The 24,802-nt window shown below is 38.8% G+C and overlaps 1 protein-coding gene across 1 annotated transcript in view; it reads right to left on the reverse strand.

Moving 5' to 3' along the window:
* Positions 1 to 311: 311 nt before the first annotated feature.
* The window catches only part of GLDC (glycine decarboxylase), a 48,704-nt gene continuing 24,213 nt past the window's right edge, over positions 312 to 24,802 (reverse strand). The window contains exons 6-25 of the mRNA XM_015828479.1: positions 19,377 to 19,524; positions 18,340 to 18,536; positions 15,320 to 15,416; positions 15,061 to 15,166; positions 14,161 to 14,300; positions 13,624 to 13,704; positions 12,677 to 12,774; positions 12,121 to 12,205; positions 11,996 to 12,037; positions 10,953 to 11,095; positions 9,698 to 9,773; positions 8,414 to 8,539; positions 7,598 to 7,747; positions 6,289 to 6,401; positions 5,339 to 5,480; positions 3,803 to 3,914; positions 3,065 to 3,160; positions 2,423 to 2,595; positions 2,223 to 2,303; positions 312 to 471 (exon numbers count right to left, since the gene is read on the reverse strand). Coding sequence (XP_015683965.1) covers positions 328 to 471; positions 2,223 to 2,303; positions 2,423 to 2,595; positions 3,065 to 3,160; positions 3,803 to 3,914; positions 5,339 to 5,480; positions 6,289 to 6,401; positions 7,598 to 7,747; positions 8,414 to 8,539; positions 9,698 to 9,773; positions 10,953 to 11,095; positions 11,996 to 12,037; positions 12,121 to 12,205; positions 12,677 to 12,774; positions 13,624 to 13,704; positions 14,161 to 14,300; positions 15,061 to 15,166; positions 15,320 to 15,416; positions 18,340 to 18,536; positions 19,377 to 19,524 — 2,350 coding nt within the window. The 3' untranslated portion in view covers positions 312 to 327. The remainder of the gene's footprint in view (positions 472 to 2,222; positions 2,304 to 2,422; positions 2,596 to 3,064; positions 3,161 to 3,802; positions 3,915 to 5,338; positions 5,481 to 6,288; positions 6,402 to 7,597; positions 7,748 to 8,413; positions 8,540 to 9,697; positions 9,774 to 10,952; positions 11,096 to 11,995; positions 12,038 to 12,120; positions 12,206 to 12,676; positions 12,775 to 13,623; positions 13,705 to 14,160; positions 14,301 to 15,060; positions 15,167 to 15,319; positions 15,417 to 18,339; positions 18,537 to 19,376; positions 19,525 to 24,802) is intronic.

The raw sequence follows: 24,802 nt of genomic DNA on the forward strand, positions 1-24,802 counted from the left end.
TATTGCTTTTGTTCATATAGTTCAATGCTTATTATTAAATCACAGAAAAGCAGCCCTGATAGAAAAGAGGGGCTTAATCAAGGCCACTTCAGCATGGATTGACACGGGAACTGAGGCACTGTATCAAATCAATTGCCGCTTAATAAAAGTATTTACAAATAGCTGCACAGAAATTTAATTAACAGCGTGGAGTTTTCAAAAATATACATTGTATATAAAATGTGCTAACTGGGCTGAAGATTTCGCCTGTCTTCACAGAGTGCTACAAATACAGCAAGAAAAATTAATGCCCAGTGATCTGAAAAGGGGGGGGGAAGGAAGTTGGTCCTAAGATGATGCTCTCTTCTGCTCAGCAAAAGGGGATTCATAGACCTCCATTGGTGGGCAGGTACAGACCAGATGCTGGTCCCCATAGATGTCATCAATTCTGGCAATTGTAGGCCAAAACTTACTTTCAGGTTTCACAAACGGCTAAGGAAGAGGAAAGAATATTTAGAAAAGCTATATAGTACAACATCTAAACTACAAAAAATTAGTAATTACAATGTGCTTATGTATATTAAAAAAGGTATACCATAGGGGATAAAATACATCAAGGAAAGCTTTTGAGGCAAGGTATTGATTGTAAGCCCTACACCAGGGGTAGGCAACGTTGGCTCTTTTATGACTTGTGGACTTCAACTCCCAGAATTCCTGAGCCAGCTATGCTATGCTATGCTGGCTCAGGAATTCTGGGAGTTGAAGTTCATGAGTCATAAAAAAGCCAAGGTTGCCTACCCCTGCCCTACACATGCTACATGATTCTTTTTCTTTTCTCCAAAGCAAATTTTTGGAAGTCTTTCAATGATCAGACCAGGAGTTTGAGACATGTGAAGTTGTTCTACTCATTAAAGACAAATTAGGTAACCTGCATTTTGTGCTTCACCCCAGCACCCAAACATTCTGCCAATGAAACTCAGCAGCACGTTTTTTTTTTGTTGGTCCTCCAAAATAAGGATGGAAATGAAAGTGAGAAACCACTGCAGGGAAACCTCCAATTTGCACCTTTATACCGCACCATAAATGATCTGAAACTGCACTAGTGAAATCACCATTTTGCTGCTGAATTTCAGTATTACCACTTTGGGCTCTTTCAGAAATACTGGAGGGTGGAAGTGATGGGGCTGATGAGCCAAGTACAGGTTTCCCACTTCCATCTTCCAATTCCCTATCCAAAAAACCCATCTTTTTCCTTGGAAGATCTTTTGCTTCACATCCAAGATGCTTCTTCAGGTCTGAAGTTCAATTGAGAATTGAAGAAGCTTCTTGGATGAGAAGCGAAACGTTTTCAAGGAAAAAACGAAGTCCGGTTGCCTTTTGAAAAGCACTTTTGGGACAACCACGACCTGGATGACTGAGAATCTGCATAGATGTTCCTTGTTTTGCTTTGGGCACCATTTTCTTGTTGATACAAAGGTTTTATCATATTGTAGGAACTAAATCAAAGCCAGATCAAAACAAAGCAGAGTTTAATTCTTTATTTCACTTCTTGTGGTGGAAACAAAAGTTCTTTTCATCCAATACCTCCTCTCTTCAATGCAACACATATTGCTTTTGAACTTGCCAGTTTCCAAAGCAGTTGGTGAAAAGTCATTGCTAGGAGGGCTAGTTTTTTGAGGGGGGGAAAAAGTGCCAAAAATTTACAGAATTGCTTTTATGTTTCTCTTTAAGCGCGCACAAGAATACTCGAGTAAATATTTCATTTTTCCAGTATGTGTAGGAGCATCACTTCAGAACAGGGACGTCAGCAGTCTGAGCACGGTAGATTGGACACAAACATAAAAAATAAGCTACGTTATACTTTTTTGTTAAAATCTGTATTATGCTCTGCTGGTTTCTGGCCTAGAAAGCTCTCCCATGTACACATATCTGCTATATTCAATACAAGAAAGGTATCTGCATTTTTTCATGCCAGTGTCTTCTAGTCTAGTGCATGTAGTGATAACTGTGATCATGATGGACATTTGGAAGACAGAAAAAATTAAAATGTCTTCCGCTATGGCAGCCCCAAAGAAAACTCTGAATGCAGTAAGATGAGCATGGGTTCTTGTCTGGTTTTCAGACACCCACTAGAGGTTTTTCGGCACATGTGATGGAACATATTGTTGGCTTTTAAAACTGACCAGGACATTTCTAATAAAATTGCTCAAAATATATTTGTGAAATGGTAACCCATTACTTACTAGTGGGAAAGCAGCCACTTCTCTAGAATATGGGCGATCCCAGTTGGGCACAGCCAGGCAGGTCAAGGTGTGTGGGGCCATCTAAATCAAAGAAATGTAGTTTAGAACCCTCAAAGTAAAAAGAGCCCCCCCCCATTGTTTAGTGTGAACAAGGAGCACCTGGTAGAAGTCTCACAAAAATAAAACACTCCTGAACTTACCTTTAAGGGGTTAACTCTAGCATCCATCCTTCCTTCTTCTATATCAGCTATTTCTTGTCGAATACTGATCATGGCATCACAAAACCTGTCTAGTTCTGCTTTGTCTTCAGACTCGGTTGGTTCTATCATGAGGGTTCCTGCTACTGGCCAGGACATTGTTGGAGCGTGGAATCCTAGGAAACATGAATTCTAATTGTTCACCTGAAGTTTCAAGTAATGAACCTCAATAGTCAGAAAACATCCCAACCATCTATCTCAGTGTTTCTCAACCTTGACAATTTTAAGGCATGTGGACTTCAACTCCCAGAATTCCACAGCCAGCAATGCTGGAGTTGAAGTCCACATGCCTTAAAATTGTCAAGGTTGAGAAACACTGATCTATCTCCTCTAGATCAATCTCTGATCTAATCTGCTTTATGAAGACAATACGAAATAAATATATGCATTTCTGTATTTTGCTTAAAGCCATTTGTATGTCCTCTACTTTCCTCTTGATGCAAAGAAAAGCCATTAGCTTTTTCTTTCTGTAGTCACACTGCAGCAGCATTAAAAAAAAATCACATCGCTGCCCTGTTGTGAAATGTGTCGCATTCAAAATGGTTAAGAAGTGGTTAAGAAAGGAAGAAAAAAAATAAATCTCACCATAATCCTGAAGCCGCTTAGCAACATCCACAGCTTCAATATTTGCAGTTTTCTTAAAAGGCCGAGCATCCAAAATAAATTCATGAGCTACATAACCTGTTTTGGAGTAAAGATTTAGACACGTGAATCTTTTTCCCCCCCAGAATAATAAAATATGAGTGTCATGTGTCTGATTAACGAAACACTTAAAAGGACTTTCAGGCATATTTTTCCCTAAAAGCATTAAGGTTACAGAGACGTCAGTACGGCATGGTAGAAATGCTTAGATCTGGATCCTTTTCCGTTGTACCTACATTCCAAGCATTTTTCTCTGCCTCTATTTTGGGGTCATGGTTCACATCTTCCAATTAACTTGGAAGATGTGATTTACTTCCGGTTTCTTTTCCTGGGCTTTCACTGTTGCCTGATTTAACGATAAAAATACCAGACAGTTCTGCATATTGTCAAAGCAAGAATATACAGTATTTGCACCGTTGACAATGAGTATAAACAGAGGACCAGGAAGAGGGCAGTTCCTCATTTCAGTGAGGTCCTCTTGCTGAGCAGAGAAGCAACTGCTGGAGATTTGAATGAGGCTTCCTATTTAAGAGGATAAGGGCGGCTTATTCCGGCTTTTGATAAAAGCTGTTCAAACTAAGCTTCCCTCAGTCTGTTTCCTTCATTTTTGCTAAATGTCAACATGCCGGTACAATGGCTACCTGCGCTGGGCAGAAAGTATTCCCAGTGATGATAACTTGCCTTTAGAGCCTCTAAAGAGGATTTTGTAGTGGTTCTCTAGTCGCTTTGCCATGTAGTTAGCATTCAGTATTGCAATCTCAGAGGCATGTTTTAGGCCTTTGCCTCCCATCATCTAAAGAAGAAGAGGAAACATGAATGAAAATGGGAAAAACAAAAGCCATATCCCTGATAATAGATGATTCAACATTCCACGTTAATTGTGTAATTATTATTATACACATACTAAATGATTAATGCATTCTATCGATAGTTATTCCGTGTTTAGTGTATAAGCTTAGATGCCATCACTGTGTGAATGGTGTTGGTGGCTTACACAAACGCATCGATAAATCAGCCAGAACCATTCAGGAGTGGATAGCATATAAATTAGTACTTCCTTGGAGATCTCATCCAAGAAATTATTTAAAAAAAACAACTTGAACATTTATAAAGTGAGGCTGTCTTTATCCCTAGTAACTTGGTTTGACAGACTGGGCATAAATCATGCTGCCAAATCTGATTCGCCCTTGTTATTGCTGTTATTATTTGTTGTTATTTCTGTCTATTTTGAAAGAATGGGGAAGTTTCTTGTAGCAACATCTCATGTTGCTGGATCTGGTAGAATACTGTTTACTCTTTCATCACTTGCTATTTAATCCCTTTAACTGGGATTGTCTGTGATGGGACTTAAAACCATCTGCCATTGTTAATATCATAGTTAAAGTGTTGGCCTTGGAATAGGAGAACAAGGTTCAAGTCAACTCTCCAGTTTGGAAGCTCACTGGATGACTTTGGGCCAATCATTCCGTCTCAGCTCAGCTTATCTAATGGGTTTATTCTTATTGGGAAAAATGAATGTTGCTGTGAGCTCATGTATGTTGCTGTGAGCTCTCACTGAGAGCTGAGATGTGGGCTACAAATCATTGTAGCACCTCTGATGCTTTTTTGAATACTCAGTTTGTGAATCAACTTATGTGGGGGGTTGCAATGGGAAGGAGGGTTTGAAAACCCCCTCATGCAACTGGATTACACAATTACTTCTGAATACAACCTATAGCAGACATGTCAAACACAAGGCCCGGGGCCCGGATGTGGCCCGCGAAGTGGTTTCATGTGGCCCACGAAGCCATCCTGGAAACAATGAGGGAATGGCCCCCGCTGCCTTGGCCCTGGCCCAGGCCAGCCGGGAGCCAATGTACAATTTTGTGGTGGCCATCTTGGCACTTGCCCCGGTGGACCATGCCTTGGCGCTTGCCCCGGTCCCACCCCCTTCTGCCAGAGACCCTCAGATCTGTCCCATTCCTGCCCAGGCCCACACAGGTACTCTTGATGCGAATGATGTAGAACTGCCCACGCCCACCCAGTAGGCCACCCCCACCCCCCAGGGCAACCGCAATGCTGATGTGGCCATCAGTGAAATTGAGTTTGACATCTCTGACCTATAGAATCTCTTCTCATACAGCCATGCAGGACTTTACCTTCTTGCAGATCTTTGTTATTGTCAGTGTGAGAATCTACTAGTACAGAAGAAAGGAGGAGCAGAAATTATGGAAGTACCTTGATATAAACCCAGGAAATAGGCAAGATGGCACTGGATCCCCAAGGGGCAGCACTGACGGTGCCTAATGGGCTTGAATGTGCATCGTGTGGTGACGCAACGACAGGGTGGCTGGGCAGGAAAGGAGCCAGGTGCATCTTCCTAAAAGGGCAGCAAGAAAAGAACTTGAACATCCAGCTTCCCTCCTACTGTAGCACCAACAGACATAGCACCATGTTTTAATTAGCCAGAATCAAAGGTCTGCTGAAGTACATTTCATTCTGACCCTCCAAGACAAAATGGGAAGAAAATCTCTGGCAGCATCCAGCTTCCTGCGTTTCTATCTACCAGTGTTTCTCAATCCATTTAAAGATGGATGGACTTCAACTCCTTACTAGCTGAGGATTTCTGGGAGTTGAAGTCATCCATCTTATACTTGCCAAGGTTGAGGAACACTGATCTATATACAGGAATAATTAGCTAATTTTAATGGCCATTTTGATTGGTTCCTAGAAAACAGAGAGCCTCACTTATCAGATAAGGGGAGGAGTGCATGCATAAGTAGAGGGGTATATGCTTTTCTCTGTGCATACCTTTTCTGGAAATATTTAATGCAGACATTTTTGAGGAATATAGGTTAGGTTCAACGACATCTGGCTAGTCCATCTCAGTTTAGATTTTTCCAATAACGCTGTTTTACTCACATGGTCATCCTAGGTATGTATCTTATTCCCTAGTGAACATCTTTAAGATTTCTGCTTTAAGGTCTACATCAGGGGTAGTCAACCTTGGCTCTTTTATGACTCGTGGACTTCAACTCCCAGAATTCCTGAGCCAGCACAGCTGGCTCAGGAATTCTGGGAGTTGAAGTCCACGAGTCATAAAAGAGCCAAGGTTGATTACCCCCGGTCTACATGAAAAAAAAACCCAATAAAAATACACGCTCTTATCAGAATAAATAGACACTAACACTCCAATCGGTCCCATGCCAGGTCCTCCTCCACCATGAGGAATGCAAAATGTTTTGTGAAGATTTAAGTGAGAAACATCTGACCCGTAGTCTCCAGGGCGGCACAGGCCAACCTGTCAGGGAAAGAAAAAAGAAATGTTCCCAATCCAAAATCTAGACTTTAAAAAGATTTAGAGCATAGTGGGGAACTACATAATCTGGCTTGCAGGGGCATCTGCCGGTTGTGAGCCAAAAAAGTCAAGACAGCAACCATGACGGTGCACGTAAAACTCCCATTTTGAAAATGTGGAGAACTTTGAATGCACCAATAGAAGAGAATATTTGTAGCTCAGGGTTGAACTGTGGGGCCCTTGGTGTTCTCTGAGTTTGGTTGTTTTCTTGCAGACATTTCATTTACCCAGCTAGCTAGCATCATCAGGGCTAGAAAGGAATGGGGCTCTAGCACTGACAATGTTACCTAGATAGTAATGAAATATCTGCAGGATAACAAAATTTGCACCATTGGTGGCTGCTATATGGATTTTTTTTTTCTTTTTAACAAAAAAAAGAAAAGAAAAAGGGTGCAGTGTTGGTTGTACCATATTGGTTTCCATTTTGACTTTTTTTGACAATACCCTTCAGTTAGTCTTGCTGGGTTGTTGAATGCTGTGAGCCTACTCTTCCTCTCTGGCTGGTCTCACAAGACACTTTTTTTCTTTTTTACTTTATAAAATAAAGTAATTTTACTTTGTGGACTGCTCTGATTTTGGAATAAGTGGTTTCTAATAGCTACATTCTCCCAATCAAAAACCTCCTCTGGTAGCCAATTGACATACATTGTGAAATATTTTCTTGTGTTTCTGTCACATGTTATCTTGTTATCTCATTTTTCAGTGGAACCGAATGATTAAAGATGGGGAGCTGACTAATTGCTTTCTCCACACTGCAATGTCTCATTATAGTCTCTCCTGACTCATCATTTTTTGAAACTATAAAGGTCCAAATATTACACTTTTCCCATATGGATGACTTGCTTGAATTTTCTGCCTTTCTATAAAATTTTTCATGTCAAAATTATGAATAATTAGTATGAGAATGATCCAAGATTTCAGATATTCAGGGCTACAGAATTACTGAATATGGGAAATCAGTCATACTTGTAAATCTCGATGCTGCCATTACCATTACCAAACTCCCATGCATCAGAGTCTCATAATGTTGTCCATTTCTAAGTCAAACATTTGGATATGCCTCAACCATTTTCCAGTATTTTTAAAAAATCATTTTTGAGGACATGAACTAAAAGGATTTGCCTTTGTCTGTTTCTCACCTGAGCATTCATATTTGCTCCATCTAAATAAACTTGGCCTCCATGGTTGTGAATCAGATCACATACATCACTGATCTGCTCTTCAAAGACACCATTAGTGGATGGATATGTGATCATGATAGCCGCTAGGTTTTCTTTGTGCTTATCTACCTACAAGAAGAAAGGAAAAAATGATAACACTGTGACATATCTGAGTGATAAAAACAAGATTCTTCCTTTTCAACTCCTCTCATGGAACATTACCAAATTTTAAGAAAAATAAAATCTGTCTCTATCAGTTTGGCATAAAAGGCCTATCAAGTCAGATCTGATACATTTAATTTTGTCTTAGCAACTCCATCAAGCAGCAGCTCGTAGCAAAGATTTCATCCCTCTTCTTTAACTCAATGTTTCTCAATCTTGGCAACTTTAAGATGAGTGAACTTTATCTCCAATCACTGGCTGAGGAATTCTGGCAGCTGAAGTCCACAAGTCTTAAAGTTGTCACGGTTGGGAAACTCCGCTGAAGATTATCAAACTTCTACCCATTGAGTAAGTATTCTATCTGGTACCCAAAATTTTTCATAACCATTTATTCTTTTATGCAATTCTCACTAATACTCAATTTTGTGTTAATAAAAGGAGGAAAATAGTAAATAGCCACAAAAACAGACACATCTACAGCATTGATTCTCAAAAAAAGAATGTTTCAAAAATAGCCAAAAAGAATTATGTGTCATAAAAACATTTTAAAGGATAATTTTTCTCTTTTGTTTTTTCTAAACGTTCATAATGTATAATGGAGGAATGTATTAGGACCAAGAGCAGCAAACTAACCATTGCTTTCAGATGGCTCACATCAATGCTTCCGTTTTTATCTACTTCTATTGGCTGGATCTTCATCCCTGCCATCTGAGCACTTGCTGGGTTGGTACCATGAGCTGATTTAGGAATAAGGCAGACCTTTAGGAAGAAAATGAATAGGGTGTCATGAACTGAAAACATGGTCATTATAATTCAGTGTGTAACCTTGTTAAATCTTGAAGCTGTCTGGTTAATTCCAGCTTGATTATATCATAGACGCAACACATTGAAAATATTAATCTAAGCAGTACATATTTTCCTTTAGGCGGAGTAAGAATGAGAACATGGCCGTTGGGAGTGGTAAATCATGCTTATAGCTTTGCATTAATTGTCAATCAGGTAACGAGAATAATGAAAGACAGACAGAAAGGCTACAAATAATACCTATCATATGACTAGTATTTTTTTCACAAGGAAGTAATTTATATTAAAATGTCCAGCTTGGGAGCAAAGATATTATCAGATAGAAAATCACATGATTCCCTCCTTCGGTGATTAACAACAAAGTCTTAATCACAATAGAAAACCCTTTAGATTGCCTTTCTGAGCATAATGGCTTGACTTTGATTTTAATCTACCTTTTGCTTTAAGATTGCTAATCAGCTAGTGAATATGGGACTGTTCACATGATACAAGAAGATCTCATTAAGAACATCTACTGTAGCAGCCATGAGCCAGCTTGGTGCAGTGGTTAAAGCAGCAGGCTAAAAACTGGCAAACAGTGAATTCTAGTTCTGTCTTAGGCACAAAGCCTGCTGGGTGACCTTGGGCCAATCACTCTCTCTCAGCCCTAGGAAGGAGGGCAAACCACAATGAAGTGTTCAGTATTTCTTATATTCATATAAACTCTTGCATGAGTGGAATACAAAATATCGTGTCTGCTGGTCCCCTCCTCCATTTGTTTCAGGAGGAAATGGAAAAGGTAATTGTTTTTGTTCAGTCTGACAAAAAACAAAAAGTGTACTTTCTGTGGAATCTTTGCAGAACAACTAGTGTGTCTAAAGAAGGAAAAGGCACTTACCGTAGAAGCATACAGAAAATAGTGCAAGTGCATAAAGACTAGCAAAAGGAGGCAGATTATCTCGCCTAGCAACCAGCAAACTGCGCAAATGACAAACAGCCCACAGAGCTTACGTTGGACACAGCCAGGCTAATTAAGTCTGTTTCTACCGGAAAAACAAGCTCCCATTCTGAAAATAATTAGCTACATAGGGGACAGGAAACCAAAAGTTAGATAAAAGCCCACTTTTTACTTACACTTCGCTGCCATTCTCCTTTTGCATTTAAATAAGCCTTGATTGCAGCTAGCCCAGCATATTCACCTTGTGCTCCACTGCAAAGAAACAAAAGCTTATTATAACATGTTTAAGGGGGCGTCAATCAACATCCCTATTTAAAATTCTCTTAATAATCTCCAAAATAAAAATGCTGGAATACATCGTTCTAGGCAGAGAAGGAAGATTAAAGGATACGGAATACCACCACTTTTAAATTCGTGTTGCAAACCAAGTCGCCAAAGCAGATTAATATCTTTTTTTCCTAAGTCTTTCCCCACTACTGAATTAAAGGGCTATCTGTCCATCTTCGACTCAGCACAAATCAACAATGTGTGGTTCCCACTGACAAGCCCAGCCTATCTCTATGGCATCTGCTCTGTGTCACTGCCAAATACAGGTGTCCTGATTTGTGGATGTATCCTACATTTATAAACAAAGTGTCTGGAAGATGTGAGGCAATGACACACTGAAAGGGGACCGCAACGGTAGCCAGAGAGGAAAACCAATCAGGACACTCTCAGCTGAGAACTTTGCCTTTGTCTTCCCTTCACAACCTCTTCCGACTGGCTCCCCAGTTAAAATAATGTAAATTAAAGAAATATGCCCCAGGGCAGAAATAGCCCCAAAGAAGAAGGAGGCACTTCTTGCCATGATTATGAAATTAGCTGGCTCCTGTGCAGCTGGATGACACAAGCTCAAAGCCTCTACTGGACTGCCATACTCTTCCTAGGGATAGGCAAGTGATTGGAACAGAGAAATACGAGGAGGCACAAAGGTCTGGTTGAGCATGCCTTTGTATCTTGGATACTGCAATGAAGAAAAGCAGCTCAGACATTTTCCAAGCACATACCCATTCAGAAATCAGATTGTTGTTACTGAAATCCTAACCATTTAAGATAAAATATATTATTTCCATTTCTAACTATCTAAATCCAAATCAATCGGTACTTCACTGTAACTTTGATGGAAATAAAATACTGTTTCTAGATTCTGTTGCCTAGAACCATTTTTCTATCCTCTTACTCCTTCCATTAATGCAAGGTGTGTGCCTGTTAAAATGTTTGTTTTGACACGTGCACACATGGCCCAAAACCTAAGTTCCATTTATCATATGTAAATAATGCAGACATTCTTATTCCAGAGATAACTGAGAAAGAAAATGACTACATGAAAAAAACAAAATGAGAATTTTAAGTCTGCGCAAACTGCAGTAAGTCAAACAAAATTGCTTCTACCTGTTTGGCTGGAATGAAATCTTGTCATAGCCTGTGATCTCACACAGATCCTTCTCAAGCTCTCTAAAAAGCTGCTGGTATCCTTGAGTTTGATCCAGAGGAACAAAAGGATGAATATTGGCAAATTCCTTCCATGTAATAGGCTACAAAACAGACGGGGAAACACAGATGGGCACAGAGAAAGAGAAGGAAAAAAAATCAGTCATATTTTTGTGTTAATATATATATATATATATGTGTAAATAAATGATAGGAAGCACATGAAATGCAACTCCTAAGCAGACCATAAAGTGTGGCTATTCATTGGAAAACCTAATATAACAACTTTTTGGGTGTGATTGTCAACTGGGGTGGAGGAAGTCTAGTGTTTTGTTTCTTTATACAAGGAATGGATATATTTGCTAGAGTTTAGAAAATGAAATCAGTATACATTTTTTAAAGTAAGTACAGAAATTATTTCTTCAGTCAATTATTTTAGTTTGGACCATGAAGTATTTTATCCTCCTCAACTGACCTGCAATAGCCAAAATCATAGTGTGATTGGTGATTGTAGAGAGCAAGGAAAATGACCTTAATGGAGATATACAAGCTCCGTTACCACAGCATTGAGGGATCAAACATGCCCTCAGTCCACAATAAACAGATAATATTTGGAGGAGGTTCAGGTAGATGTCTCCCTAATTCAGTGTAAGAAGAGGGAGGTGACATGGCCCTACTACATAGACTAGACCTGGAAATCAACTCTTCTAAAGAAAGCTAAAAGTATTTTTATCGAGATTGGCTATAATAACAGAATCTTGCACATCTGATTGTGCCGTAGAATGATCCTATGAGCAAATCGAATTCCACTGTTAATAACTGGTTCCATTCACAAGATCACCTCTTAACTGGTCTCACCAAAATGTAATTCTAAATTGTTCTTTTTTAGAGAAACAGATGGCAATCTACTCCAAATCTCTGACTTTATTTAATGTTCACAAAGAATGGTTGAGTAGTTATCTGGAATTTATTTCATACAAAATACATTAATTAAAACAGCTTACTATAAGTTCTGATGAGCTATTCAGCTTCATTGTACAGGATCCCTAAAGGAAGAAAAGATACCATCAGGATTTTATTCAAGAAAATTAACAACTATGATTTTTTTCTCTTTTCAATTTATACCTACCAATGGAATCATGCTGTGAACAAGAGAAATATCTTTGTTTTCTAATCTTTTCATATACCGGACAATATTTGTTTCAGAGTGATAGCTGCAGACACAAAAATTTACATTAATGATGAAAGTAATAATAAAAGCTGAACACTATCTATGCTCCCAAGTCCTCTGTCAGATCAGTAGTATATTCCTCCTCCTATTAATGTTCATATTTGCTCTAAACTACAATTCATTTTTCCAAGCTGGCTATCAATACATATTGATGAAACATTTGTATTTAAATGGACATACAGATAAAAGGCATATCATAGTGCAATGATAAGTATTTTGCTTTAATTGTGTGTCGCTTGCTAATAATTGGTCAAATTACACAATTTCCCTTCAAAAACTGTAAACTTAGTGCAAACAACATTCCTAAAATGCAAACTTAGTAGTTTAATATTTTAACTTGCCCTATATTTTCACATAGCACTGTTTTTCTGGAATATCAAATGCCTCATTCTCATCTTTGTATTACTTTATCAACCAGCATGAGACAAAACAAATTCTAAACAGTTTTACAAACCTGTTGAATACTTGGTGTGTTAGGAATTTTGATGTTCTCTTAAACGGAGTAGCAAAAATGCCTTTTGTTTCTTCATCCATATTCTCTGCAACCAATTCCTTTCAAACATAAAAGAAACAATCTCTTTTCTCCGCTCAGAATTATTTTATTATTATTATTATTATTATTGTTATTTATTAATTTGGATTTCATTCTTGAATAGTAACTATTTGGGGGAGGGGAAAGCTGTTCCTATTTCAGTGGTTTTGCTGGGATTGCATTATTTTTGTATAATCTATTGTGAAGTAAAATATGCTCAGTGCAGAAACAGGATTAGTTACTTTCCAAAGAAATTGAGTTTCAGTCTGCAAGTATATCTTCTAAAACAGCTATCTTAGTCTGAAGTGCAACTGGAAACAACTGGAAACAGTTGCACACAATGAGATATTTCAGGATATATTCCTTTTTGATTTCAAAAGGGTAAAATCACACAGAGATTGTGAAGGCTCAAAGTGATATTATTATTAACCAATGGAACAACCTGCCTCCAGAAGCGGTGAATGCTCCAACACTGGAAGTTTTTAAGAAGGGACTGGACAGCCATTTGTCTGAAATGGTGTAGGGTTCCTGCCTGAGCAGGGGGTTGGACGTGATGACCTCCAAGGTCCCTTCCAACTTTATGATGATGATGATGATGATGATGATGATGATGATGATGATGATGATGATGATGATGATGATGATGATGATGATGATATAGTTATGGATAGTGTTAAAATTTGGGAGTGATATGAATTGCTTTATTGAACTTCCCTTCACACTGCTGAAAAGTAGGATATTTTTCCAATATTTTCTGTGATATTGGTGAATGAACGAGAATCCAGGCATCACTGTGCACTGTTATGGACTCAGCTATGCTCTATATTGAGCAATTAATTATTTAGTTTTCTAATCAGTGATCTACTTACAGCTGAAGATTCACAGCCAAAAATCCATAATAGGTCATCTAGGTCTTTTTCATTTACAGTTTCATCAAGAGAAACTCCCAGCTATTGACAGTTGGAAGAAAGAAAGGACACAACTTCTGAGTTCATCAATGCAAATGTCTCAATACAATGAGCTACACTGAAACAATAACAGAATATATAAACCTGGATGATATTTATTGATGCTCTCTTTATGAAGATATACACCATGCATAGTGTTTTAATAGCTACTATGAACATCAACAATTTAAAATTGTTGTTTCTGGATGTTCTTTCTTCTAACACACATTCCACAGCTGTTTACTGAGCTTCTCTTCTGAAACGGTGACTTTCTTAGAGCACTGGTGACGTTACTTAGTTTGGTAATGAAATGTCTGCAAGAAAACCACCAGCCTCAGAGACTCCAGAGTTTCTTAGAAAGAATATTGGATATTCTTTATCTCTTTCAGGAGAAAATGATAATGGATAATGGATAAAGGCATTAGAATCACTTTTGAGTATCCTTAAGCTGTCACTTACTGTGTCATCAGGGTAAATCCGAAGGTTTATCTGCCTCTGGGCTGCCCTTTGCAAGACTTCTTCGATGCCACACCCACACTGGATTTTCAAGGTATCAAAATATAGGTCATGTTGGAGCTGATGACCTGCTCTCTTCAGACCTAACATAAACAAACACAAACCCCCTCAGATTTTTTGCACAGCTGTGTGCAAAATGTCTTTTGGTTTCTATAAGTTAAAGTTGAGTTCTAGTCCTGCCTTATGCATAAAAGCCAGCTGGGTGACATTGGGCCAGTCTCTCTCTCTCTCTCTCAGCATAACCCACCTCACAGGGTTGTTGTTGTGGAGAAAACAAGAGGAGGAAGGAATATTCGGTATGTTCACTGCCTTGAGTTATTTATAAAAATGCTAGAAAAAGGTGGGATGTAAATAAACAAGCAAACAAATAAATTTAGCGGCTATCAGCAACTGTGCTGGGACTACCAGTGACTGAGTTTTCATATTACTAGACCTGAGTCAAATTATTCTAAGTTGTTTTACAAACCTGTTTTAGGAATCACTACGCTTTACAGTGTAAACACAAAAAAAAGCTTGTAACCAAAAAAAAAGAATTGTGATGGCGCCGTGATTAGAATGCAGTATTGCAAGCTAACTCTGCCCACAACCAGGAGCTCAATCCTGACCAGCTCGAAGTTGACTCAGCCTTCCATCCTTCCAATGTGGGTAAAATGAGGACCCAGATTGTTGGGGGCAATATGCTGACATTTCTAAACAGCTCAGAGAGTGTTTTAAGTACTATGGAACGGTATATAAGGGCAAGTGCTATTGCAATCCCAGTTTACAGTGTATTGTTGGGAGTTTATTCAACATTAAAATTGCTCCTTTTGAACAGGGTATTCCTATGTCTGAAGGTTCACTCACCTTCTGCCAAGATTAGAGTAGCATTGTGGACTCTCATGGCAATGTGCTTTAATCCATTTTCACCATGATAAACTCCAAACATCGCAGCCATGTTAGCCAGAAGGGCCTAAGAAGCAGAATTTGGCATTAAATAAATGTCCATGTATAAAATAGAATAGAATAGAATAGATTAACAGAATAATAGAATATAAGCATGAGGCAACTCAGATACTACATCATCTAGGTTAGTCTTCTAATCAATGATTGAAGAAAAGCTCACCTGTGCTGTACAGATATTGCTAGTAGCTTTATCTCTTCTGATATGCTGTTCTCTGGTTTGCAGCGCAAGCCGATATACTTCTTTTCCATTAGCATCTCTTACAACATACACAGAGGAAAATATATATTACTTTCTTCAGTTTAAATAGACAAAGACTATTTCGTTTTGTTAACAAAAAGGATTAATAATATTTTTTTTGTAAAATAAAATGTAAAGGAAGATGAATAATTTAGAATATGAAACTTTCTAAATTGTTCCTGAATCAAAGCAGTTTCCTTTTGCTATCACCTGAGGCAATACTACAGTTTGACAAATTGCATGTTTTATGAAACAAAACATTGCAAAGAGTCTACTCAGCTATGCCATCATGGACAATGCAATCCTTAATTCTTAGGATTCCTAACTTTTTTTTTAAGTAGAGGTACCAGATCTGGGATACAAAGATTTGAATTGCCACTAGATGGCAGCACAGAAAAAAGAAAATTATGACTTGTTGCTGCCATCAAGTGGTGTTCAGAATTCCTGCATCTCAGATCTTGTGGCTTTTTTTCTTTTTCTTTTTACATTTTTGAAAACATGCCATGGACAAACAACAGTTGCCAGTAAAAAAAAAATCATAAATCAAAGGGCTAAAACAACGTGGGGCTAGAGTCCATTGTATTAATCGCTTTAGAACAGTGGTTCTCAACCTGTGGGTCGGGACCCCATTTGGGGTCGATCGACCATTTCACGGGGGTTGCCAAGCAAGGCTGCCCGCCATTTTTTTTGTCCGCCATTTTTTCCCCCCCTTTTCCGGCGGGTGCCTTACCTCCCTTGGGCTGGGCCAGCTGGTGGTCGGCCTGCTCCGTCTCTGCCGCTTGCCAGCTACGCCTCGGCCGGTGCAGGGGGCGGAACCACGCATGCGCGGCGCTCCCGGGCAGGGAAAGTCCTCGACTTATGACCGGTTTAGTCCTCGACTTACGACTGGTTGGGGGTCGCGGCATTAAAAAGGTTGAGAACCACTGCTTTAGAATTTAGTTGGGGTCCAAAGGCATTGTTGGAAATCTGGATTCTGCTTGAAGCTGGCGCTTTGCTTTCTATCAGTTTAGTTTCCCATTCAGGTTTTTAATTGAAGAGAGCTTAAGGAAAGTTAAAATTAGGAAAGTCGGAATGCCTGGTGAACCAAGGAACGTGTGAGTGCACAAAACATTGCCTTGAGGTAACATGCCAGACACTGAGGATCTATTATATAAGGTTCTTTAGGAAAGGACAGTGAGCATTCTATCTGTGATAAATACCAAGAGTTCTGGAAACATACAATACTATGATTATAGAGCTCCTATTAAAAAATACGAGCCTTGCTGGATCAGAACACAGATCTGTCTAGCCCAAGTGTCACACATTGGCCAATTGGAGGTACTTGGAAACTAACAAGCCTGGACTGCACAGTAATGTCCCCTACGATTGTCATTTACCATCAACCTGCATGTTGAAAAGAAGGGACCTATCAGTGTTCAGGAAGAGACACATGCAGAGAAACAAATGAGGAACCTTTGAGAAGACACCGAAGCCTTCCTGTGTGAAAAGGAACACCTTAACTGGAAATTGCTGGGCTCCTGCTCACTACTTTTTCTCTGCAAGTGTTTTCCTGTATCTGCTTTAATTATTGAAAAACATATGATATTTTTATTTTTAAGCTCAAACCAAAGAGATTCCTGAGGCTATTTTGTTATAGGTCCTTGAATTCTTTGTACTTGGTATATAGCAACCTTATTTTTTTTAATGGCACCTCTTCCATTTTTACTTCAGGACAGATTAATTCTCTATTAGGACACTGAATTTACTATCTGGAACAGTAAAGTGTACAATAGGCCAGAACACACAGTTTCTAGTTTAGTTAGAAAATCCTGACTCATGCATGAGGCAATCTACGCTACGATTGGTTGCTGTAAGTATAAAGGGGGAGTTTCCCTTTTTCCCCTCCTTTTTTCTTGTATGTGTTCTGTATGCTGTTTAATTTACCTCACGATGTTCCTGTGTTCCTGACTATCATGTTTTTTTTTATTTCTGGATGATGACAAACTCTGTTCTAAATTTGAATGGTAAATATATTTATATATTTAAAAGACTACAAGTTTGTATTAGTGTCTCTGACTTCATCTGGACAGCTGGTGCGCAATTGCCTGACATTTTTGGAATGCAGGTAAGCATCATCATCATCATCATCGCCATTGTCTATTCCAGGGGTCCTCAACCTTGGCAACTTTAAGACTTGTGGACTTCAACTCCCAGAATTCCTCAGCCAGCTTTGCTGGCTGAGGAATTCTGGGAGTTGAAGTCCACAAGTCTTAAAGTTGCCAAGGTTGAGGACCCCTGGTCTATTCACTGCAGGATGAGAGCCTCTTCCGCATGTTTCCAACCAATATGTATAACCAATAGGATAACCAATAGTATACAGGTAAGTATATATGCATGTAAATTTGTGTGAGGGGTGGGTATGAAAGTAAACTTGATGTCAGCATATATTTCAATAGCATGATTTAGTTTTAAAAAATTAATTATAGGACATCCTCGACTTACGACCACAAATGAGCCCAAAATTCTGTTGCCACAGTTGTTAAGTGAATCATTGGGCTTGTTAAGTTAGTAATATGGTCGTAAAGTGAATCTGGCTTCCCCATTGACTTTGCTTGTCAGAAGGTCGCAAAAGGTGATCATATGACCCCAGGAATAAATATGAGCCAGTTGCCAAGCAACTGAATTTTGATCACGTGACCATGAGGATCCCGCAATGATCGTGTAAAAAAAAATGGTCATAAATCACTTTTTCCTGTGCCGTTTGAACGGTAACTAAATGAACTATTGTAAATCGAGGACAACCTGTATGATCCAAGGTCAGCCAAAGATATAAAGAAAAAAAACTTCATGCTCTCTGGAAAGAGGAAAATATGTAAGAAGAGTAAAAATTTTCACAGTCCATGTATAATCCCTTCAAGACTTAGAGGAACATGGATTCAATTTTCAACAGAAAGTTAACCTACCTTGTAACTCCCACCATCCTTCCAGGCATCATTCGCACTAGATTCTCTTTGACCGCAAAAAAGGCAGCATGTGGTCCTCCGTACCCAAGAGGCACCCCAAACCTCTGGGAATTGCCTAAAGCAACATCAACTCCAAATTCCCCTGGAGGCCGCAAGATGCAGAGGGCAAGGAGATCGGTGGCACAACAAGCCAGACTCTGATAAAAGAGAAACCAAGTTATTTATCTATCCATCTATCCACCTATCCATCTATCCATCCATCCACCCATCTATCTCCTCTCTCCTCTCTCTCTCTTTCTCTCTCTATCACACACACACATTTGTATGCCATCCATCTCTCTACTAAGTGACTTTAGGCAGCTTACAACATTATAAATAACAAAATAAAACAATTATAGGATTAAAACATTAGACATTAAAAACTAAAATAAAATATTAAAATTAAGATTGAAATGGATAAAAAACAATGCATTGACAGGGTGGAAGTGAGATCTTGTACTAGTATACTAGACACCTTCAAAGAAGGGCGCTCCCATCAAGGCTCCAAGCTTCCTAAAAGTCCATGTAGATCAGGGGTCCTCAAACCCCAGGCCATGGCTCACTAACTGGGCTGTGGAAATGGTGGGCGAGCATGCGCACATGCACACAGCTGTCTCCCTGTCCCCACTGGTCCACAAAGCTGGAAAAGTTGGGGACTGCTGATGCAGATAACCCTGGGAGTTTTTCCCAGAACAATGTGTATTGATTGTAATGGCAATCACATGACTGCCATAAATGCATAATGTTTATAAAGTTATTTTTCCAGCACCCTCATAACTTCAAACGATTCCTACACAAGGTAGCTGTTAAGTGAGAACTACCTACACAAATAAGTTATCTCTATCGCGATTAAATGGAGAGCAGGAGTTTTGTGGGGGTACAGAAATGCAATGAGCTCAATAACTTACTAGATTGGAAAAGCAGACATTGACCTATCCTACATTTACACTGCCAGACATAAACCTGGAGGCTGGAAATATTCTTATTGCTTCATTTACCCCATTCTGATGAGCTTGATCAACCAAGCCTGTGAAGTCTTCCACCTTCCCCTCAGTGTCTGGGTACTGGAACAAGACACCGCTGACATCTTTACCGCTGAAATCCATCTCATGAGGTAACTTCAACTCTACATTTATGCCAGTGTATCTGGAAAGCAAGAATGACATACCAAAACAAAGTCATTTCCCAATAGTGAACACGATTTAAAAAAGAAAAAGAAATTCAAGCAAGAATATTAAATGCAGAATTAAAGGTCAACTTGATCGCTTTCAACAGAAACTGTTTCAAGTAAAGCAATAGCCATGTTTCATATTTAGTCAAATTTATTAAGGCAGACTATGTTATGAAAGAACTGCAAGCAGATTGCCCATTTAATTTTTTTTAAAGATCTAAATCAAACTTTACTTTGCTCTGGTCTGCACCACAGCTATCGTTTGAGGATGGCATCTGATGTCGACATAAAACTTATTTCGCTTATTATGCCTGTTGGAAGGAGAAAACAATAAAATTACTTCAGATACGGGTCATACAAAGTTCACTCTAAACTGGTAAGTTTCCATTGCTTATATTATACAAACAAAAACTTTCTTGTTTTTAATTGGCTTTGACATCTCCTGATGTAAAATTCAAATTTGTATTCCCAGGAACTTTGGAAAAGGAAACAAGCCCACAATTTAGCAAAGTCCACAAGCAGGAAATGACTACGAAGTAAGTCATGATTTTCTTATTAATTCTGAGTGGATGACTTAAATTCCTGGCTATAACAGAGGTAATGAACTGTGCTAACCAAACAGAATATTGTGTTCCTATATTTCTGAATAACAGATGTTGGGAATGGAGGGAGTTAAGGAAAAAAAATTACCTCCTACATTATTTGCTCAGAAATATGGCTTTCCCCAAATTGATCAATGGCCACTCTGCAAATATTACATTCTCCTTTGGTGTTTCTCCCTCATATTATCATTTAGATCAAGGGTATGCAAGCTTGTCAACTTTAAGACTTGTGAATTTCAACTCCCAGAATTCCTTAGTCAGCATGGGGAATTCATGGGATTTGAAGTCTACAGGTCTTAAAGTTGCAAAGGTTGGACACCCCTGATTTTAGAATATGGGCCTATGGGCTGTTTTCAGTCTCTTCCATATAATTAAGTATTTGAGGATGTTTGCAGCCAAGATGGCAGCCAGGATGCTGTGATCAAAGCTTCACCTGTTTTTATGTGCGTCTTGACTTTTGTGTTTTGGCAACCTTGTGCCTTGTGGACAACCTTGCCCACAACACTTAAGTTCTGAGGAATTTTACGCTCTCCAAAAGCAGTCTTGTGATCTGAGGTTATTACCTGTGACACAACTGCATGGCTTCTGCTGCCGCTGTTCCTTCATCCAGCAAAGAGGCATTAGCCACATCCATCCTGGTGAGATCACACACCATTGTCTGGTAGTTCAACAAGCTCTCCAGCCTGCCCTGGGAGACTTCTGGCTGATAAGGGGTATACTGAGTCACCCTATTAAAAGCAACACATTTTCTTCATTAAGGTTTTCCCCACTCAAAGAATATTATAGACCCATACAGGTAGTCCTCGGCCTATGACCACAACTGAGCTCAAAATGTCCATTACTAAGCAAGACTGCTGTTGAGTAAGTTTTGCTCCATATTACAACCTTTCTTGCCACTGTTGTTAAGTGACGGACTGCAATTGTTAAGTTAGTAACATAGTTGTTAAGTGAATCTGGATTTCCTGTTGACTTCGCTTGTCAGAACATTGCAAAGTGTGGTCATATGATCCCAGGACACTGCAACTGTCATAAATACATGCCAGTTACCAAGCATACAAATTTTGATCGTGTGACCACAAGGATACTGCAACAGTCGTGAGTGTGAAAAATGATCATAAGTCACTTTTTTTGAGTGGCATTGCAACTTCAAACGTTCACTAAACAAATTGTTTTAAGTCAAGGACTACCTGTAATTCTAGTATTACCTAGTAGTCACTCTCAAAGGCATGGAGAAATGTTTAACATCATTTGACAAAACCGGTTGTTACAAATATAATGTCAAAGAAGTGCCAACAGAAAGTACACATGAGGCTTAACAATTCTAATAATTATGTTCCTGAACAGAAGATACCTTCTGAATCTGGCATTTAAAAACAAACAAAACAAAACATTATAGTTGGTTTGATCTATTTCCAATATAGAGAGATTACTTTTGAATAGGTTTACCTATTTGATTTTTTTCCTTGCTTGAGACATTGTCTTGTTAAAAAAAAGTCCTGTTAATCTGGTTTGCTGACTAGGAATTGACGACAAAACTTCAGGAAGTTGCCATAGTTGGAAAACACAACACTGGGCTTTGAGAGAGCCAGTGTGGTATAGTGGCTAAGGCATAAGGTTAGAAAGGAAGACCGTGAATTCTAATCCTGCCTTAGGGACAAAGCCAAATGGGTGACATTGTGCCAGTTACCCTTTCTCAGCCCTAGAAAGCAGGTAGTGGCAAACCACTTCTGAAAAACCATGCTAAGAAAACAGCAGGGGCTTCTCCAAGCAGTTGCCAAAAGTCAACAGTGACTCTAAGGCACAAATGTTCGCGCATGCGCGCACGGACACACACAGACATGGCTTTGACTGGAGAAAGCCAAATTCATAGGTATTCTCAATCACGTAAGCTCACAAGGTGACTTCACGTCAAGTGTTCTCTATTAGCCCAAGAGCATAGAATTGTCATTGTGAGGATAAATTAAGGGCCTTGAGGAAGAAAGATACATAACATTAAAAATATCAACTTTGCATATAAAAAAACCAATGCATTATATAGCTTAAATTACTGTTGATCGATTTACTAGCCCTTACTACAATAGCAGGAGAGTAGTAAAAGATCCTGATTTATTTATTCAAAACTTTTTATTTTTATTTCCCTTGAAAGCACATAGGCGTACGAAACATAGAAGGTATCGGTTGTGTTTGGATACTATTGGAGTACTAATTCAGAATCCTTATTGATACTGAGGTTGTAATGATTTCATGTTAAAGTATATTAAATTTTAAAAAAACATTGAAAGTAGTATAGAGAAGCCCTGTGCATAAAACACAGTAGGTAATACAGTTGTGTATAGGACTGTATCTGTTAGGAACCCTGTAAATCAGATGAGATTGTGAAGGATCAGGCATGGACATTGCTGCTTTAAGATATTCTTCACATGCATGCCCCCAAATGAATCAAATCACATGTTCCCCTTTGAATCTGGATCTCTGCCCTGCCCTGGTTAAGATAGACTTAAACTAATTATCCAAGATCTGAGAGTAAAAATTAACTCTCCTAATGACACTTCAATTTAAATATGTCGAACTATTTCTTAACCATTTTCCCATGAAATATTACTGCACAGACCACTATTATTTACTGCAGAACTGATAAAAATTGTGCAGTATAAGTAAATTAAATACAGCACATGAAAAATACTCTGCAAGCAATAATGATGAAAAGTAAACTGGGTTTTTAGGGTTAAGTCTAGACTGATAGTGAGTCCCTCAAGAAGCCAAACATACTTTCAATTCTCTGCCCATTCATTTATGTTCATGTCACATCACTTACTAAATTAGCTCAGTTTCTAGGGCAACCCAGTCTGAAGTCATTCAGAAACCCAGGCACAACTAGGTTGCACAGTCTAACACAGCCCCATAACATTATGCCACTAACAATTCCACTAACAATTGATTGTAGGTTATTGAGCCACACTATTTTTGTTTTTAGAATACGCTTTTCCTGTTCTTTTCACTGTACATAAATAAAAACAGCTTGAAATAACTTAAAGAACACATATAACCTTGCATTTTTTAACAACACAACTGTAGTAATATGGTATTATAAGAGGAAATCTATTTTCATTAAAAAAAACAATGCCTATGAACAGCCAATGGCTGTCCTTTATTTTCTGTTATCTTTCTTCTAAGTATACGGTAATTCTTTCACGCTACTGAGTTTCATGTGAATGTCATTGTTCAGCAACCAAAACAGGACATCCTACAGGATTATTGCTTATGTTAACTGGGCCTCCAGTACACTAAAGGCAAAGATTTAAAATGGGAGGATTGTCCTAAAATGGGAGAACCTTGTAAGAAATAGGTCAGAATCTTGCATGCATTCAAGCTGGCAGCGAGACTAGTGGGCCTTTTTTGTGACTTAGGATGCCAATGATTGTAAACTCTTGTTTCTTATTATGAGTATATAACCTATGTTGTACCAACAAACACCTTTAAAAACAAAAGCTGAATGAACTTGTTTTGAAAATTATAATGGCAAATTACAAGAGCCAATCTTAATGGAAATTATTTGTAGATCCTAATATTTGGGGTAATGCCATTTTCAGAAACAATTATGAGAATAAAACCAATAATGGAGAATAGAATGTGCCTACAAATGGGATATCTGATGTAACTCTTCCATATATCTTCTAAAAAGAAAATATGCTTATTTGCTTAAAACCATGACCTTTATAGTCAGATCTGTACAAATAAAATAAATGAATCAATCATCAAAAGCTGATAAAAATCTCTGACTGGCTGACAGCTGTATTAGTTCCTCCCTCTCCCTAATACGCTTGGCAAAAAGGAGGAGGATTATGTGGAAGACTTACACCTTTGTTTGTCTGAAACCTATCATGAGCTCCTGAGCTGTGCACAGAGACACCTTTGTCACTTAATAGTGTACAGGAACCCCCCACATTAACAATATTTTAATATACCAAACTCTCAGAGTCATATTTGCACCTTCTTCCAAGAAGCTCAATATTGCCACAGCTTCTGCCAGCTGACTAATTGGAGCATGCAAACACTGACATTCCAGTGTGCCCAACTGCCCCCCCTTCCCTACAGGCCTTGCTGCTTTTGTTTTGTGGCAAGAAAAAATATGTTCGAGGGGCAAAACCATCCCTTGTAGCCACCAGGGGAATGGCGCCTTGTCTTCAAGAAGAAGGGAGGGAGACAAGAGGTGGGGTGAGCTTCTTCAGGATCTGTGATGGCTGCTTTTTGGGTCTGGAAAGAATTATGGAACATATCACAACAGGCTTTCTTCCCAGGCAGAGCAGAGGTAGGGCACAGGCAGATCACCCTTCTGGTTTGGGAAACAAATAATATTTATTTATTTATTTATTTATTTATTTATATTTGAATTTATATCCCGCCCTTCTCCCGTAGGACTCAGGGCGGCTGACAATCTATTTAAAATACATTCAAAACAATACAAATTTAAAATTAATTAAAAAGAATATTAAATATTTGTCGAATTTAAAATATAATTAAAACCCCCCTAAAAATTACCCTAGGCCAGTCCTGCAAGCTGGAATAACCAAGTCTTGAGGGCGCGGCGAAAGGAAGGGAGATCAGGGATAACCCTGATCTCTGGGGGCAGTTCATTCCAGAGGGTGGGAGC

Source organism: Protobothrops mucrosquamatus, unplaced genomic scaffold (assembly GCF_001527695.2).
Source record: "Protobothrops mucrosquamatus isolate PMUCROS unplaced genomic scaffold, P.Mucros_1.0 scaffold_225, whole genome shotgun sequence".
Taxonomy (NCBI): domain Eukaryota; kingdom Metazoa; phylum Chordata; class Lepidosauria; order Squamata; family Viperidae; genus Protobothrops; species Protobothrops mucrosquamatus.